We start from the raw sequence: 18,290 nt of genomic DNA on the forward strand, positions 1-18,290 counted from the left end.
CCGGACCTCGGTCCCCCTGTGCTCAGCGTGCTCCCCGTCCTGGCTCCCGCGGTGGGGGAAAGCACTCTGGAAGGGGGGGGGGAGGCGGGGAAGGCCTTGCTGGAGCCAGGCCCCGACTTGGCTGCACGCCCATCCACAAAGGCCAACCCCAAGACTGATGAGCGGAGAGGCACTTTAAGGAGGCGAGCAAGTCACAGGACAAGGTGAACAGAGCCAAGTGACGGCCGGCGGTGGCCCAGCCCGCCTCAGCTCCTGGCCGCCCAGGGTCACCGGTCAGCTCCAGCTCAGTCACTGGGCAGCGGCAGCCCTCACGGGGCAGGGACCTCCACATACTGCACAGGGTTCGAGAAGGGGCCTGGTCGGGCCCAGTAGTCCACCGCTCGAACCCGGTAGGAGCCAGATGTGACAGCTGTGTCTGAGGCAAACAAACACGCGTGTTGTCGAGTGGGCGGCTCCTTGAACCCGCCCCAGGTTCCTGGAGTCCCCTAACCCTGCCCTTTACGAAGCCCTGGACCCCACCCCAGGGAACACCGTGCCGAGGCCAGGGCGACGGGTGAACATACCTGGGCTGAACACAAAGAGGTTAAAGGTCGACGGCTTCCTGCTGACGGGAGCGTACCCCTCACCACCTGCAGAGAACTGGACCTCATACGTCCACAGGCACCTGGGAAGGTCAGTCAGGACCGGGGCTGGTGTCCAGGTGGGGCGAGTGTAGACACCGTAGAGTTACAGCCCTGTTGCCTACAGCCCCTTTTCTGACTCCTCCCGGGTCCCTGTACTCTTCCTGCGATGATGACGGGCCAGCTCGATGAAGAGAGGGGACAGGAGCCCGACTGCCACCTGTAAATGTCCCCTGTGGGCACCCTGCTCCCCCATCAACAGGCGTGGCGTCTTGAGCCATTTGTGTGGTTGTGCAAACAGCGGTGGCCAGGGTGTGAGGGGCAGAGGGCTTGGAGGACCACAGCTGAGTGACCATGTGGGCACTGCAGCCTCTGGGGACCAGAGTGGAGGGCAGGGGGAGGATGAACAGAACGGGGATTAGGGGTACCGGGAATGAACCCACTCACGCACTTGGAGACCACATGCTCATCTGACCAGACCAAGAGCACCTGCCCACTGGTCAGGGGCAGAGCCCGGAGCTGGGTCACCTGCAGGGAGAGAGGTGTCGTGACTGGGGGGTGGGGGGGGGGTGCTGGAGGGACCCGGGCAGTGGGGGAAGGGGCCGCCACTTGCCTGGCCTGGCGGCTTCTCTGGGCGTGCGCACACGTGCACCAGCAGGAGTGAGGGCAGTGGGAGCTCCGGGCGAAGCGTCAGGCGGCCGCTGGCAGGGAAGGGGCGAGGCGCCGCGGCCACCGGGTCCTAGGGGCAGGGACTGGTACTCGGGGCCTTGGGACCTTGGGAGCCTCCCCGCCCCGTTCCCACCCTGCCCTCGGACCTCGGCTGCGCGCATGTGCCGGAACTCCTCTGCCGAGGGGAAGACCGGCCGGCCGAGGCGCTGCCACTCGCCGTGAGGGCTGCAGAACCGGTTGTCCAGGTAGAGTGTGACGTAGACGAGGCCTGCGGAGCCAGACGCTGGGGCCACGCCTCGCCGGGCCCGCCCCCTCCAGAGCCACCCCTTCCCCGGGACCCCAGCTCACCAGGCCCCGGGGGCACCCCGTGCAGGCGCAGGGTCAAGGCGACGCTGCGGTTGGGGTGGGTGCGCGTGTCGTCGCTCGCGTAGACCAGCACCGTGGCGCGCCAGGCGTCAGCGGGGCCGGCCGGGCGGTGCGCGCTGGCCAGGACGCCCACCGTGTGGTTGCTGTCCAGCAGCGTCCCGCCCTGCCACACCTCGGCCCAGAGTTGCTCGCCGTCTAGGAGGCGGGGAGCGGGGCTGTCGCTAGGCGGCAGTCGCAGCCCCTCTGCCCTCCCGGGGGCTCGCTTCCTGCCACTCAGCCCCGCCCCCCACGCCACTAGGGGTCCCCCACCGGGAGGCGCCCCGCCCCGCCCGTCACAGCCGCTGCGGCCCAGCGTGCTGGGGCGGGGGAGGGGGGGGGGGAGCTGGACCGCTTGGGGCAAGAGCCGCCCCCACCCCCGGTAGGACACGGTCACCACTAGGGCCTGGAACGACCCCCTGCCTAACCGAGCCCCGGCCCGGGTGCACCGGCAGCCCCGTGGGCGCGGGGAAGGCGGGGCGGGGGGGGGGGTACCCAGCAGGGCCAGCAGCGCCATGGCGGTGAGCACCGGCTTGCGCAGCAGCTGCACGTGCGGCGGGCGGGTGTTGTTGACCTGGAAGCGCGCCGTGAGCGTGCGCTGCGTGAAGGGGTGCGGGTGATAACTCAGGAAGGCGTTGTCGTTGCTCAGGAGCGCGTAGCGCACGGGGGAGCTGGTGTTGGCCACCAGCAGGTTCTGGTGCTGCGCAATGACCTGCGGGGGTCCAGGGGGTCGGGATGTCCCAGGCCGCCCCCCTGGAACCCGCCCTCCCAGTAAGGAACGCCGCCCCGGGGGGAGGTCCTCGGACGGGCCTACCTTCACCACCAGGGCCGCGTAGGTCACGTCGGCCCTCCAAGGCTGCGGTAGGGACCAGCCCACTAGCGGGTCAGCTTCGTCGTTGTAAATGGGGGTGTCTGCGAACTTGGGGAAGAGCCGCTGGATCTGTTGCACGGCCGCCTGCTCCTGCTCCAGGATGTAGATGGAACTGCCCGCGCCCTGGGGAGGCGGGCTTCAGGACCTCTGGGGCCCGCTCACGTGACTGCCGCTTAAGCGCGGGCAGGGCTGCGGCTGGCTGGGGGGGGGGGGGGTGCCCGGCCGGGGGAGGGGCGGGGGCCCAGCGCTTGTACCTTCTTGTGGAGGGAGATGTAGTCCAGCCGCACGCCCAACTCTCCCGTGAAGAAGTTGGTGCCGTTGTGACAGTGGCCCAGGAGGCCCCAGCACAGCGGGGAGCGCGGCCAGGGGTGGAAGGAGTCCCCAGGGCCGCCCAGGCGCAGAGCGGGGCTGACGGCTCGCAGGCCTTCGGAGCAGGCGTCGTAGTAGTTCAGGAAGCCTGGGTGGGGGAGGGACCTCGGAATCCACACGCCAGCGCCTGAGGTGATGCCCCCGCCCCTTCTCAGCCCACAGGACCCCGGGAGGTGCCCCCCACCTTGCAAGGTCATGGACACGTTGTCAAAGTCGTGGTGGTCCGGCTCGTTCCACGTCTCGAAGTTCCACTTGGAAACGTGGGAGAGTCCGTACCTGTCTGCAGAGTGTCCCCACTGGCACACGTGCCCCCCAGGGGCAAGGCCAAGCCTATCCCAACTCCCAGGGAGACGGGCCCCCGGTTGGAGGCTCGGAGGTGCTGACGACATCTCATTCCACGTGGGCCCACTGCACCCTGCCTGGCCTGCCGTCCCCATCCGGAGGCCCTGGCCCAGGGTTCGTGACAGAGGCCAACAAGGTGGCCGGGGTGATGCGGGAGGAGCCTCCCCAGGAGCACCCCCCCTTTCCCGCTCAGGCCTGTGCCCTGCCCACCAACGTATCTCCTGGCCAGGAGGGAGACCAGCTCCTTCCACTCAAACACCTGCTGCTTGTCCTCAAAGTCGGTGAAGCGTTTGGAGGGGCTGCCCATCAGCTCAAAGCCTGCGACACAAGAAGGTGGCTGTCCTGCCGCCCGCCTGCCACACGGCCCCCGTGCTCCACCCAGCCGGGGCTCCACCGTGCCGGCACAGAGGCCAGCCTCCCTGGTGCCTCACCAGTGCGGACGCAGAGGAGCCGGGTGGTGGGGAGGGGGCAGGACTGGCAGACAGAGGGTGGGGCTGGCTGCTCACCTGGGAGGAGCTGGTTCTCTCGGAGAAGATCCAGGAACCCATCCAGATGGGTGAAGTTGTAGCTCAGGCCTTGCTCCGCTGACCCCCTATACAAGGACACTCGATGTCAGCGCGGAGAGAAGTGGGCCCCAGGCTGGAACTGAAGCCACGTGCATGCAGGCAGGGAGCCTGCAAGGTGCCACACAGGGTTCAGATCCAGACTCCTCAAGGGTCCCTGTCTTTGGAAAACGCCAATGACGGAAGCCTACCGGTCATTCACGGCCTAGTATGAACTGGTGTGCCTGTGCCTGAACCCCATGCCCAAGCCTTTGGGCTCAGGCATGGCACGAGGCAGGCAGGTCTTTTGGAAAAGATACAACGGGACGGAGTAGGGGAGGACAAAGCACACTGAAGACCGCTGGCCGTGGACTGGGGAGCCATGGGAGAAGAGCCTGGTAGGACCTGGTGGGTGCCATGCCTGTGTCTTGCATCACCTGGAGGTCAGGGCTCCAGAGTTGTCTCAACAGTACTCCTCTCCCCTCCCCACACTCCGAGAGGCAACATGGGCAGTCAGAAAACCCCTTTTCTGAAGGGCAGCCTCCCCCACCCCCCCCACACCCACCCCAGACCGGGGCCCAATTTCCTCCGGGTTCACATTCTGACAGGGGACAGAAATCATCAGGCAACTATTTGAATCTTTAAGGACACATCAGATGTACCACGAGGGAGAAGTGACAGGGAGCCAAGGGTCAGGCAGGGAGGGCCTCTCTGAAGTAACAACCAAGTAATGAGGCAGGCCAGCAAGAATGCCTCGGGGAACAGATAGGCAGCACGTGCAAAGGTCTTGGTGTAGGAATAAAGTTGTGGTTGTCAAGCAGCAGAAAGCATCAAGTGTGCCTGGGGCAGAACAGGGTGCGGGCTGTGACAGGTCACTGGAGGCCTTGTGCCCATGGTGAGGACGGGACCGACTCACAAGGAAATGGGGCCCCTTTCAGAGGTCCAAGTGGAGCACTGCCACGACTTTAAGACTTTTTTTTTTAAGAGCAGTTTTTAATAAAATTTTTTTTTAATGTTTATTCAGTTTTGAGAGAGACGCAGTTTGAGCAGGGGAGGGGCAGACACAGAATCCAAAGCAGGCTCCAGGCTCTGAACTGTCAGCACAGAGCGCGACGCGGGGCTCGAATTCAGGAACCACGAGATCATGACCTGAGCGAAGTCGGACGCTTAACCTACTGAGCCACCCAGGAGCCCCTTAAGAGATCTAGGCTCACAGCCAACGTGAGGGAGGCACGGGGATGTCCCACGCCCCCGGCCCCCCCCCCAGCCTCCCCCGCGATCCACATCCCCACCGGGTGGTGCGCCTGCTGGAGCCGAGGCGTCGCCATCACCCCGAGTCCACAGCAGGGTCACCCTCGGTGGTGCACGTCCCGTGGGTCTGGACGAGCGCGTGATGGCAGGCGCCCACCACCCTGGCGCCACACGGAGCTGCTTCGCTGCCCTAAAGCTGCCCCGGGCTCCGGCTGTTCACCCTCCCCGCCTCCCCCTGACAATCGATGACCCTTTTACTGTCCCCGTAGCTCTACCTTGGTTTTGAAAGGGCCCCAGGCAGAGGTGTAGGGCCAGGACTGGGTGGTGGCCACAAAGGCAGCGGGAAGGACCTACAGCAGAGGGACGTCTGCTGATGAACAGGGGACATCTTACACAACGCTTCGGACTTCGCTTGAGCAGCTAGGTGGGCAGGGGTGCAGGTGGCAGAGGCAGGCAGGGGTGAGCCCACATGGAGGCGGACATCCAGGGGTAGAGCTGGCACTGGGGGCTGGCGGTGGAAGCCGGCGGCCTTTCGGTCAGGCGCAGTGGGGGTGGGGCAGCGCAGGAGCAAGCGCTGAGCCCGGGGTGGGCCCGGGCAGGGGAGGGGTGTGGCCTAGTGAGGAGCACAGGCAGGTGGGTGGCAGGGGCTCAGGTGTGAGAACACACCTGCTCTGTGGCTCCATCTGCGGGAGGGAGGTGCCAAATGTCAGGAGGGCCTGTACTGCGCCCTCTTGTGGCGGCCGGGCTTGTCCTGAGCTGTCGGCAGTCCGGCCAGGTGGGGGGGTCACGACGCGATCCGGCCCTCGACAGCTTTTCATCTGTCAACCTCCCATCCCACGCCCCAGCCTGGCCGGCCCAGCGTCGTCTTCCCGGACACAGCGAGGACATGGACGAGTCAACGCCCCCCCCCCCCACGTCCTTCCCTCCCCCACCCCTCACTTCCTACGAGGTCAAGGCCGACCCCGGGTCTGGCTTCCGAAGCCCACCTGAGGGACCAAGTCCAGCCAACCACGCGCCAGTGCCCCCTGCCCGTCCTGGGCCCCGCACCCTGCCTCCCCTTGCCGGCTGGCCCCTCTGTGTAGGGGTGCGTCTTCCCACCAGGGGCTCAGCAGGATGAGCTTGTGGGCAGCGGGGATCACCTCCCTCACCCGTTTCTCCCGCATCCAAAGGTCACAGCCGGTAGCAAAGAAAACTAACAAGCAGTTGGGTAAAAATTAAATGCACACAGCAGACCGTTCCAAAGTCCCACTACTGTGGGGGAGGGGGCGTGGGCCACGGGTGGTGGGGTGACCCGGTGGAAAGTGAAGGCATATGCAGGGTCTCCGGGCTTTCTCTGCACACCCTAGCAGCGGTAATCCCGGCCTGCTGAGCTTACACTGGGTAGGGGGCACCGCGGGGCTCAGATCAATGCTCCTGCACTTGCTGTCCTGGGCTGGGGGGGGGGGGGGGTGGTGGGGGGTGGTACCCCGGGGGGAGCCCCAGCGGCAGAGGCATCGCCAGCCTGTCACCCTGAGTAGATATGAGTGTCCCCTTCTCCAGCCAGCCTCGGCAGCCAAGGATAATCTGGGGGCTAATACACCTGCCCCAGGGGCCAGAAGACCCGACCTCAGAGGCGACCCCTGGCCAACGAACCCCGGGGAACGGTCCTTAGGCCCCGCCGTCCGCACCTTGGTCTCCCTCTGCCCTGCCCCGTTCAGAGAGAGGTTTGAGAAACCTAATTTAGGGAGGGGGCTGAGCAGCGAGGTGAAGCGTGCAGCCCACCCCAGCACTCCGCCCGCAGCGAGGCGCGGCTCTCGGAGGGCCCGGCCCCCACTCCGCGGCCCCCCGCAAGGGTCCGAACGTGGGCACGAGGGCCGGGGCTGCGGCGGCGGCACAAAGGCCTCATTCACGCACGCGGCGGCGGGCGGCGGCTCCGGGGGCCCCCGCGGCAGGGCCTGAGCGCGTGCGCCGGAGGCAGAGCTGCGCCGGGGCCGGTGAGTGCGCGGGGGGGAGGGGAGGGGGGGCGCGGGGGGGGGCACGAGCGCGTGAGCGCGGGGCCGCGGCCGCGCGTGCTCGGCGGCGGGGGCGCGCGCTCCCGGCGCACACGGACAGGAGGGGAGGGGAGCGAAGCGCACGGCCGGCCCGGGCGGCTCGGAGGGGGAGATGCAGCGCGGATCCCCCGGCGCACCTGCAGCCTCGGTCCGGGGACGGGGGTAGGGGGGTGTCAGGCTCCAGGCCAGCGCGGCAGAGGCCGCTCACTCTCCACCTTGCCACCTAGAACCTCTGGGCTCGCGGTAGGCGTGTCTTTAGGGAGAAGCTCGCGTCCGGTCTCCAGGGCCCCGGAGGTGGTCGGCCCCGCCTCTTCGCACTTAGGGTCAGGATGCAATGTTTCCTTTCCAAAGGAGTGTGTTTGATCTCTTGAAACGGTGATTTACGGGCAAATATTAAGGGAACAACCATGTGGCACAGAGCTGGGCAGCGGTCCCCCGAGGGAGGTTCCTGCCGATCTGTACTAGACCCCACGGCGCCCGTTCCAGTGAGGTCTGCAGCTCCCTCCCGGCGCCCACCTTAGCGCCAGTGTGGGCGTCAGCAGCCCCTCTGGCAGGCAGGGGCCCAGAACCACAGGTCCCTCTGTGCCCCACCAGACCCCAGGTGAAGGTCGCCGGCCTCAATGCACAAAGAAACAGGCAGAGGGACGCGGTGGGGGCAGGGTTGGGGGTGGTGTCCTGAAATTCTCTCAAAGGTCACATGTGACCTCACTGTTATCTCCTCGCCTGATTTAGGCAGGCAGCCTGGGCAGGGGCTGCAGGGTTATGAGGTCCGATCCCTGCCACCAAGGCCAGCCCAAGGCCAGCCTCCATGCTGCATCTGACTGGACAGGGGCTCTGATGGGCCAAAAGAGCCCCTCCCTGAAATATCTCCACCTGCCACGAATCTCACCCCAGAACCTCCAGAGACCCCTGCCCCCCCTTCCTAAGACAGAGGAACGGCTCCTCCCTACATTAGGTCCCCACCCCAGGTACCCCCTTTCTTACACCAGCACCCAGGCCCCATCCCCCACCCCAGCATGCACACACGCGTATCTGCCCTGGCCTCCGCTGCTCTGTGCCCGAGTCCTCTGTGTCACACAGCCTGTGCTCTGTACCCCATCTAGGGAGACCCCCAAGGGCGATGAGGCTCCCGCCTGGCAGGCCACCCAAGGAATTCTCTCTCTGCCCCCTTGCCAGTAGCTGGGACAGGAGATAAAGTTTATATGACCCCCTCAATAGCTACCCTCCTCTCTGCACCCTGAGGTGAACGTCATCTGCCCCAGGGAGGGGTCCGAAGCCCGGAACTGCTCTAGCTTGTCCGCCCAGCCCAAAACACGGTTTCTGGTCTGGGCAAACAGCTCCCCACCAGGGGCCAAGCGGGTCCTGGGCTGGACTCTGGGGGGGTAGGTGGAGGGAAGACCCTCAGCTCTGTCCCGGGTAGACGGGAAAGCCCCCTGGGATGGGCCCTTCCCACGTAGCCCTTCAACATGGCGGGAGGGGGGCTCCCCTTCACTGGGTGTAAAGGTGGGGGACCTGAGACTCAGAATCGTGTTAAAAACAGCCGTCCACCCTTCGTGGGGCATGAGAGTAATCATTTAAAGGGATCGCCTTCACTCCGGCTCTCCCAGGCAGACCCCACCTGCCTCAGAGAGACCGGAGACGCGGCAAGGCCGGGCACTTGCCAGTCACCGGGGGTTGGACCCGCACCCCACGGCAAGAAGGGCAAACCCGGCTGGCAGTGTGTCCCGATGCCTGGCGGCCCCCCCCGCCCCGCCCACAGCAGTCCACGTGCATGTGCACACACATGCTCAGCAACGGCCCCGTGCCTGCTTTCCACAAGAGGCCACAGAACAGAGGCTGGGACACGGCTGCCCGGTGCCCGGCTGGCTCAGGTACACTTGGCCCGTGCTCCAGAGCAGACCAGAACCGTCTCATGGCAGAAGAGGGAGGATGTCATGGGATGAGGCGACCAGCCCCGACCCGGGTACCCCTCTCATCCTTGCCCACCCTTGGTCAGTCGTGCGACCACGGCAACGGGCCCCAGAGCTGCAGGCTCGCATCCCAGGGCTGGCTGGGCTCGCGCGCCTCCCGCCCCCCAGAGGACCCCAGGACCCACGCGCCCTGCGCCAGCTCTTTGCTGCCCTCACCCACGCTGTCCCGCACCTGGAGCCCCATGGGGGGATGGGAGCTTACCAGAGGTGCACACACTCGCACTTACTTGTGAGCTGGGATTACAGCACAACTCCCTGGGTTAGCCACTCAGGTAACGCTCATCTGGGGGAAACCCATGACTCAGCAATCTTTGGGGTAAATAATTGAACCGCAAACCCAGTTTGGCTAAGCAGTCACATGGTAACCACAGAGCGCTGCCCGCGGCGGGCGCCAGACCTGCCGCGGCCCGGCTCCTGGCTCCGGCTCTGCCTCAGAACCCGCCGTCCACACGTCCCCACCGGCTAACAAGCCAGAGAGCTCTGGACGTGCAGGCGGCCGGCAGAGTCGGGCCTTGGAGCGCTGACAAGCCAGGGGCCTCGCTACCCTCCCGCCCACCGAGCCTGTGAGGGGCTCCCCAGGTAAGAATCATCCCGCGGCCCCGCCGCAGGGCCGTGGGGCCCTCAAAGCCACAGCAGAGGCCAGCTCCCTGGGTGAAGGGGAGGGGCAGGACGATTCTCGGGTTTTCTTTCCGGCCCCTCAGGCACCAGGCAGATGCCATTTCGACAGTCCTCATGCCACACACCCAGACCCTGGGGGGCTTGGGGGGACCCTTGCGTGGTGAGGTCTCCACAGGAAGGAAACACAACTCATGACGTCCCCCTAGTGCTCACGGGGGGCTGTGCCTGCCAGGCCGTCCTCCACACCCCAGCGAAACCGCAGGCCGCATGTCCTGGGCCAGCGAGTGAGAAGTCAAGGACGGGGCCGGGCCCCAGCAGGTGAGGTGCCCTTGGGACACAAGGGACAGTCCCAGACTTGCGCTCCATGGTGCACCTGTGTGGTCTGAGACCCAACCCAGGAGTGTGTCCCGCGGTCCCAGGTGACGGGGCAGGTGACAGACACCAGCCACCCCCACTTCCCTCCCGGCTGGCCTCGTCTAAGATCAGCCTCCCAAAGCGCGTCCCGGGAATTCTACCCCGAGGACCGGGGGGTATAGCGAGTGCTGCTGTGTGAGCAGCCCCTCCGCGAGCAAAGATCTGGGGTCTCCCTATCTTCAAGGTTCAACAGGGGGCACCAGGAGGCGCTCTTCCTCTAAGCCCCAGGGCCCATGGTGCAGCGGTGATGGGAGGGCCGCCGGAGGGACCCCGCCGGCTTGGGTGACGGCGAGGGGGGGCCTCTGGCGTGGACGTGGGCACGGGGAGGTGGGCCGGGAGCAGCGGAGCTGGGTCTGGCCACATGCGAGTCTGGGTCTCTGTGCCGCCCGCTGACCCCAGCAGGGATGCCCACCTCTGTTTCAGGTCTTCCCAGGATGGACGTGTCCCCCGACTGCACGCAGCAGGGCGGGGGGCTGGTGCTGGTCCGCCGGCGGCCCCCAGTGCCCCCGGGCCTGCGCGAGATGCTTAAAGCCAGGCTGTGGCGGGGCTGCGCCTGCAGCACGCGCGGGGCCTGGGCGCTGGCGCAGGACCTGCTCCCCGCCACACGCTGGCTGCGCCACTACCGCCCGCGGGAGGCCCTGGCGGGCGACGTCATGTCCGGGCTGGTCATCGGCATCATCCTGGTGCCGCAGGCCATCGCCTACTCGCTCCTGGCAGGGCTGCAGCCCATCTACAGTCTGTACACGTCCTTCTTCGCGAACCTCATCTACTTTCTCATGGGCACCTCGCGCCACGTGTCCATGGGAATCTTCAGCCTGCTCTGCCTCATGGTGGGCCAGGTGGTGGAACGCGAGCTCCTGCTGGCTGGCTTTGACCCCGCCCGGGACGGCCCGGGGTCCGGGGACAACGGCACCACCCTCAACGCCTCGGCCACGCTGGTGCTCAGGCCACGGGACTGCGGGCAGGACTGCTACGCCATCCGGGTCGCCACCGCCCTCACGCTGGTGGCTGGGATTTACCAGGTGAGGGGCTGACCGCACTGGGCTTCTGCAGAGCCCGGGCGCAGGTCCGGACCGCCCGCTCAGCCACTCAGAGCAGGCCCCTCACTCGCTCGCCACCCCCAGAAGGGCCAAGGCCAGGGCGGTGCGGGGTCAAGGCCTCAGAGGGCAGCGGGTTTAGCCAGCAAGGGCGGGGCAGGCATAGGCGCAGGAGGGCACGGGGGTGGCGGCCCGGACGGGGCACCCGAGGGTCTGAGGGTGCCCAGGAACAGGGACCCTGTCCAGGGACGGCTGGCCGGGTACGGCCTGGCCCGTCCGCCCTGATTTCACACCCTCCCAAGGGCCGCAGGTCTCTGGGGAGAGGGGACAGTGCCACCCGCAGGACAGGAGAAGGGAGCGGCTTTCCAGCGCCTGGAGCCCGCACGTGTGAGAGAAGCAGAAGCGAGCGTGTAAGGGCACACGTGCACCTCCGTGTCTGCCGTGCCTGTGTGTGCACGCGCGTGGGCAAGGGACTCCAGACAGAGTCCGTTCGGGAAAGCAGCAGCGGCGGCGGCAGCGGCGGCAGCCGCGAGGAGGGGTGTGGGGCTCTGGGCCGCGGCCGCCCCGTCGGCGGCACCGCTGCCCTGACCGCGCTCTGTCCGCAGGTCCTCATGGGCGTCCTCCGGCTGGGCTTCGTGTCCACCTACCTCTCACAGCCCCTGCTCGACGGCTTTGCCATGGGGGCCTCGGTGACCATCCTGACCTCCCAGCTGAAGCACCTGCTGGGCGTGAGGGTCCCACGGCACCAAGGGCCGGGCATGGTGGTCAGCACGTGGCTGAGCCTGCTGCGCGGCGCCGGCCAGGCCAACCTGTGCGACGTGCTCACCAGCGCCACGTGCCTGGCCGTGCTGCTGGCCGCTAAGGAGCTGTCGGACCGCTGCCGCCACCCGCCTGAAGGTGCCGCTGCCCACGGAGCTGCTGGTCATCGTGGCGGCCACGCTGGCGTCCCACTTCGGGCGGCTCCACGAGCGCTTTGGCTCCAGCGTGGCCGGCGACATCCCCACCGGGTTCGTGGCCCCCCGGCTGCCCGACCCTGGGCTGATGCGGCGCGTGGTGCTGGACGCCGTGCCCCTGGCGCTGGTGAGCTCCGCCTTCTCCGTGTCCCTGGCGGAGATGTTCGCCCGGAGCCACGGCTACTCCGTGCGAGCCAACCAGGAGCTGCTGGCCGTGGGCTGCTGTAACGTGCTGCCTGCCTTCTTCCACTGCTTCGCCACCAGCGCCGCCCTGTCCAAGAGCCTGGTGAAGACGGCCACCGGCTGCCGCACGCAGCTGTCCAGCGTGGTCAGCGCCGCCGTGGTGCTGCTGGTGCTGCTGGTGCTGGCGCCGCTGTTCCGGGACCTGCAGCGGAGCGTGCTGGCCTGCGTCATCATCGTCAGCCTGCGCGGGGCCCTGCGCAAAGCGAGGGACGTCCCGCAGCTGTGGCGGCTCAGCCCGGCCGATGCGCTGGTCTGGGTGGCCACCGCGGCCACCTGCGTGCTGGTCAGCGTCGAGGCGGGGCTGCTGGCGGGCGTCCTCCTGTCCCTGCTCAGCCTGGCTGGCCGCACGCAACGCCCACGGGCCACCCTGCTCGCTCAGATTGGGGACTCGGGCTTCTACGAGGACGCCGCGGAGTTTGAGGGCCTGGTCCCTGAGCCGGGCGTGCACGTGTTCCGCTTCGCGGGGGCCGCTCTACTACGCCAACAAGGACTTCTTCCTGCGGTCACTCTACAGACTCACGGGGCTGGATGCGGGGACAGCGGCCACCGCGAGGAAGGAGCGGGGCCCGGAGGCCAGGGTCGGCGAGGGAGACCCCGTCGAGGGCACGGACCCGGGCCCAGCCAGCAGCACGGCCGCACGGCTGGTGCCCCCGGCGGCCGGCTTCCACGCGGTGGTCATCGACTGCGCTCCGCTGCTGTTCCTGGACGCGGCTGGCGTGGCCGCGCTGCAGGACCTGCGCCGAGATTACAGGGCCCTGGGCATCGCGCTGCTCCTGGCCTGCTGCAGTCCCCCGGTGAGGGACACCCTGAGGAGAGGCGGGTTCCTCGGGGACGACACGGGGGACGCGGCCGAGGAGGGGCAGCTGTTCCACAGCGTGCACAGCGCCGTGCAGGTGGCCCGAGCCCGCCACGGGGAGCAGACGGCCACCGACTCCACCCTCTAGCGCGGCCGGTGCCCGACGCCAGCCTGACCGCCCTTCCGGGAGCCCTGGGCAGACAGGCTCACGCCGTCGGTCTCTGACATCAATGAGCACAGTCGCCACTGCCCCCCCCCCCCCGCCCCCGCCCCGAGACCGACGCTGTGCCCTGGAAGAACCAGGGAACACACAAAGGACTCGGACACTTGAACATCCAGGAACTACGCCTTTGAAACAAGCCACCACAGCCACCCCGGGCCCTGGTGCTGTGTGTACTCGTGCCGCAGGGTCAGTCCGACGCTGGCTGTCACCGGCTCGTTTGAACAAGGGCCCGAGGCAATCGCGAGGCCTCCCTTGGCCCGCCCGGCCCCAGTCCCACTGGCCACAGCCGGGAGGGTCTGTGTCTCTGGGAGCCCTTCAAACACACACCCAAGTGCTCCTTACATCTCACGCCTCGGCCAGGCTGAGCTTTGCAAGGCCAAAGGTGGGCGTGATCGACCCAAGTCCCGCTCAGCCCTTGGGCGGCGCTCCTGCAAAGCCTGACCCGAGGACACGGGGCACCAGGTGCGTGGGCGCACGTGCTCCGGGGCTGGCTCCAGCCACAAAGCTGGCGCAGTGGGACACCCACCCGACCCCGAGCCTCCAAGTCCTGTCCGGTGGGAAGCCAGCTGTGCCCAAACTCGGGGCTGCCCCGGGAGCCCCCACGGCCCCGCGCGGCCTCCTCCACCGAGGACGTTTTGCCAGGAGGTGTCAGGGCAACAGGACGCCCCCTCCGCTCTGCCCCCATCACAGCCCACACGGCACCACACTGTCCTCCCGGACGCTGCCTCCTCTCGGCCTTGGTCTTCGTCTCCAGTAAGGGGGCTCCGCCCAGCTGCCCCCATCACTCACCTGGCTGTGATGAGCTCCAGCAGCCAGTGGGTCCGGACCTGCTCGATGCCGCCGTGGGGGACAGCGCCCACGTAGGCCATGTTGAGCTGCTGGTCCCAGCTGAGGTCATACTGGTCAGCCCGGCTGTGAGGCAGCGGGGGACTGGGGACAGAACAAGGGGGAATGGGCCATCAGTCCCCAGGGGCGGGGCGCCAGAACAGCCCCTGCAGCTACAAATCCAGGGCCCCAGATTGCCCCGGGACAGCAGTCCCCAGCAGCTGGACCCTGGAGTGCCCGCCGATGAATTTTACTGTCCCTGATGTAATAAAATGGCCCCTAATGCCAGGAATGCCACGGAGGCTCATGTTTATGGAAATGGGGGGGCTCCCTGAGGAGAGAGGACCACATCCCAATACCCTGTTCCTTGTCCCACCAGCCAGGTGATCTTGGTTATAAGAATGACAGGGAGCGCGTGGGAGACACGGCGGGGAGAGGGAAGATAGGCAGACACGGAGAGGGGGTGGGGGTTGATAGGCCCCCTACAGGCGTGTCCGACTCCACTGGGGCTGCCCCCTTGGGAGGGGCCTGCGCCGCAGCCCCGCCTGCAGCCTGGCCTGCCCCCCAGCGGCCACCGGGCAAAATCAGCGAGCGTCCGCAGGCCTCCACCACACGGGGTACCCGCTCGGAAAAGCCCGGGGCGCACGCAAACATCGCGTGGCTCAGGCCGACAGAGGAAACCCCAGTCTGACTGCAGGACGGCTCCACGAGGAAGGAGGAGCCGGCCGTGGGCGCGGGAGCCCGAGCCCCTCCGATGCAACAAGGGGTCCAGGGAGATCGCGGGCGGGGAGCGCGTCCCGGGCCTGGGAGAGGCGCGCGGCGGGATGCAGGCGACAGCGGCCTCTCGGGCCTCAGTTTCCCCGCGCGGAGCGCTCACCAAAAGCCGGTGCTCCTCCAGAAGGGCCGCAGGGGCCGCAGCGCTCGGGCCGCGTCCACGAGCACCAGGTGCGGGGCCTCGGCCAGGGCCGGGGGCGCGGCCAGCAGCGCGACCAGGAGCGCGAGCGGCGCGGCGCGGGAGCGCGGGGGCCGCATGGCCGAGCGCGGCGGGGCCGGGGGGGGGGGGAGAGGCGCGCACGGTCCCTTAGGCCCGGCAGGTCCCCCGCGCTCCGGGAGCCGAGGTCGGCGCAGCGCAGGCCGGTTCCGCCTCCGGGTCGCACGCCACGTGACCGCCACCTTGGGGGCGGGGGCCGGGGCGCCGGGCCGGGTCCGGGTGGGTCCTCGGAATCTGGGCGCCGGTGGGGGGGGGGGGGGGAGAGGCGGGGCCGACGAGCGGGCGGGAATTAGGGGGCCGGGCCGCCGCGGTGGGGGTCCCCGCCCGGCTCCAGCCCCGGGCATCCCCGCACGCTGCCCCTTCCGGGCTGGGTCCGTCCCTGGTGCCGGTGCGGGTTCCCGCTCGTCGGCTGTGCGCGGGCGCCTCCTGCAAACGCGCCCCGCCGTCCGGGGGCTCCGGGGTAAGCCGTTGTCTTGGTCGTGCTTCGGGGGATCGCCCCGGAGGCCGGGAAGTAGCCTAATGCGCGGGTCAGGCGGCCGCTTGACGGCTCAGACTTACGATGGCCGGACAGTGGGCACGGGTGGTCAGACGTGGGGCACATTTGGAAGGTGAGCGCTAGGACCTCGGATGGATTGGATGCAGGGGCGGGAGGAAGGAGCAGAGTGGAAGGTGACTCCCTGGGGCTTCGGCTTGGCACAGCGGGGCGCCCGGGTGGCTCAGGTCATGATCTCACAGCCTCTGAGGTGAGGTGAGGTCGAGTTCGAGACGGGCTCTGTGCTCACAGCCGGGAGCCCGGAGCCTGCTTCGGGTTCTGTGTCTCCCTCTCTCCCTAACCCTCCCCCACTCTCTCTGGTTTTCTCTCTCTCAAAAATAAATAGACATTAAAAGAATTTAAAAAAAGAAAAGAAAAGAAAGAGGAGCAGGTGTGGTCAGGGGATAAGCTGCCTGCGAGGAGCCAAGTGAACATTTCGAACAGACAGCTGGGTGATCGGGCCTGGGTGTGGGGCAGGTGGCCTTGAGGCGTTAATGTTTACGCTTTAAGCTGTACACGTGCCCTGGGCAAGTCAGACAGCACTGCGTCTCCAAACACCAGAAGTCTCACCACACAGTGAAGACCCCTGTGCTGACACCACCCTCCCTCCATCCACAGAGCCCAAGGTACCAGTTCCTTTCGGTTGGTGGCACAAAGTACATCTGAAGAGAAAAGAGCTGGCGATCTTTTTTTTTTTTTTAATATTTATTCATTTTTGAGAGACAGAGAGAGAGAGCATGTGCGCAGGTGGGGGGCAGGCAGAGAGAGACGGGGGACAGAGGATCCGAAGGGAGGTCCGCGCTGTCAGCACAGAGCCCGACGCGGGGCTTGAACCCATGAACTATGAGATCATGACCTGAGCGGAAGTCGGACGCTCAACCGACTGAGCCACCCAGGCGCCCCAAGAGCTGGTGATCTTCTAAAAGCGAGGGAGGATAGCCAGCTAACAAATCTAGAGGTGCCGCGAAGCCCGAGAGGAAAGGCACGAAGGAAGCAGAACCCGAACACGTGGTGACGGAGTGCTGAAGCCAGGGACGGACGACGTGCCCTCAGAGCACACGGACTTTTCAACAGGAGCCACCGAAGCCAGCGGACAAGGAGTCCTGGAAAGAAACAACTGGCAAGCTGGAGTCTGGATCCGGCAAGAAGTGCACTTCGAAAGAGGTCAAATAAAGACGTTTTGGAGAAACGAGCTCCGCGGACGCTGGCCGCCACTGGCCCTCACTTAAGGAAACAGTACCTGGCGTCCGTCCTTCAAGCGGGAGAACGACCCAGCCCGGCCCGGAGGCAGAGGACGGGTGTGCGGGATACAGATCTCACGGGGAGCGGTTTGCAAAACGGTAACGTGACATCTGGGGCCTCGACACGGCAGAGAATCGAAGTGCCCGACGATAGCGCGGAAGTCGTGAGCGGAACAGACGCACTGTGAGGGCTGGCCCGCCGCGGTGTCCACGGGCCTAACCCCCAGGACCTCTGAGGGCGACCTTACGCGGTGAAGGCACTCGCAGGTGTGATTAAGCTAAGGCTCTTGAGGTGGGGAGATGATCCGGGATGATCCGAACGGGCCCTGCACGTCACCACGGCGTCCTCGCGAGGGGGGCCGAGGGGGATCTGACAGGGAGGAGGCCGCGCAAAGACCTCAGGAGGGAGAGGCGGTCAGATTGTTCTCAAGCGTGTGCTCGGGTGTGTTGTCGCTGCTGTGCTAAGACGGGGAAATGATGGCCGTGACGGAAGAAGTTCACACTCCCATCCCGAGAAGCAGGAGGCCAGACGCGTGGCTCGGCGCCACACAGAGACACGAGGGTGGGGAGAGACCCGTGAGGGGCCTCACGCGATGCGTCTGCATTGCACAGAAGCTGGACGCTTCCCTCGGGTGCAGGGAAGGGCGGCGGGGAAGCTTTGAAAGTCAGTGTGCGTTGGGCAAAGGGCCCTTAACGAAGGGAGCTTGAGGCCTGGGGCGAGACCGTGACTGACTGGGGTCCATCTATCGGACCGGGATACGAAAGAGCGAGGAGCCCACTACGCGTGTCGGTGAAAGCGGCTCTGTGGAAGGTCTCAGGGATGTGACAAGTGACCTGTGTCTCTGTTACCGTGTTAGTGACGCCTGTAACTCCAAAGGGAATGAGTATGTCTTGGCAGGACTCGTATCGTGGCCTCAGCATACCTGGAGACGTGTGGGATTTTTGGTTGTGTTTTCGGCATCCGTGAGGCGCGAGACGCCAGCCTTCTTCACTCCGAAGGTGACCGTTCTCAGGCAGCGGCCTGACGGTGCGGAGTCAGTGTGGACACGGGCCGTTGTTGGCCAGAGCGTCCGCCGCTGAGACAACCGCGTGGAGTCTGGCCAAAGGACCGGCCCTTGGGTCCTGTCCTTGCTCAGGGACGCCCTGGCAGCCGCGCTCCACCGGGCGCCACGGCACACGGTGGCCCGTGGCCCGCCGGCTCCCGGGGGGCTCCCGGGGGGCTCCCGGGCCGCCGGGGGTCTGGGGAGGAACGTGTTGCCGGCGAACCGTGAACAGGACCGAGAGCTGCTGGCCCCTGCGTCCTAGGGACTCTGTCCCAGGAGTCCCCCCGGAGGTGAGCGCAGGCTGGGTC

The 18,290-nt window shown here is 66.9% G+C and overlaps 2 protein-coding genes across 4 annotated transcripts; one reads left to right on the forward strand and one right to left on the reverse strand.

Annotated features, from left to right (window-relative positions):
- Nucleotides 1-158: 158 nt before the first annotated feature.
- IDUA (alpha-L-iduronidase) lies at nt 159-15,322 on the reverse strand. 3 transcript variants are annotated; one of them, XM_019436829.2, is made up of 14 exons: nt 15,053-15,322; nt 14,140-14,280; nt 3,780-3,865; nt 3,484-3,591; nt 3,116-3,211; nt 2,817-3,019; nt 2,506-2,685; nt 2,187-2,289; nt 1,638-1,850; nt 1,436-1,557; nt 1,234-1,359; nt 1,072-1,148; nt 564-664; nt 159-415 (listed from the first exon to the last, which is right to left on the reverse strand). In XM_019436829.2, the coding sequence occupies exons 1-14, from the start codon at nt 15,205-15,207 to the stop codon at nt 309-311; spliced, it is 1,818 nt and encodes a 605-aa protein (XP_019292374.1). In that variant the 5' UTR covers nt 15,208-15,322; the 3' UTR covers nt 159-308. The 3 variants fall into 3 exon arrangements, with proteins under 3 accessions (XP_019292374.1, XP_019292373.1, XP_053757780.1); XM_019436828.2 differs by having other exon boundaries at nt 2,187-2,403; nt 15,053-15,319; XM_053901805.1 differs by lacking the exon at nt 1,638-1,850 and having other exon boundaries at nt 2,187-2,403; nt 15,053-15,319.
- On the forward strand, nt 6,539-14,472 carry SLC26A1 (solute carrier family 26 member 1). The gene is given in 5 exon segments (XM_053901803.1): nt 6,539-7,039; nt 10,522-11,120; nt 11,741-12,022; nt 12,024-12,794; nt 12,796-14,472. Coding segments are annotated over 4 exon segments (2,121 nt in total). The 5' UTR covers nt 6,539-7,039; nt 10,522-10,532; the 3' UTR covers nt 13,276-14,472.
- Nucleotides 15,323-18,290: the final 2,968 nt, after the last annotated feature.

Source organism: Panthera pardus, unplaced genomic scaffold (genome assembly GCF_024362965.1).
Source record: "Panthera pardus isolate Hobbes unplaced genomic scaffold, ASM2436296v1 HiC_scaffold_13, whole genome shotgun sequence".
NCBI lineage: Eukaryota > Metazoa > Chordata > Mammalia > Carnivora > Felidae > Panthera > Panthera pardus.

Coding starts and splice junctions, on each gene's coding strand:
- IDUA (XM_019436828.2), bottom strand. CDS start 15,207: ATGCGGCCCCCGCGCTCCCGCGCCGCGCCGCTCGCGCTCCTGGTCGCG. Junction 3,866..14,139: donor CTGGAGCTCATCACAGCCAG/GTGAGTGATGGG, acceptor GTCCTTGTATAG/GGGGTCAGCGGAGCAAGGCC. Junction 3,212..3,483: donor CCTGGCCAGGAGATACGTTG/GTGGGCAGGGCA, acceptor GACACTCTGCAG/ACAGGTACGGACTCTCCCAC.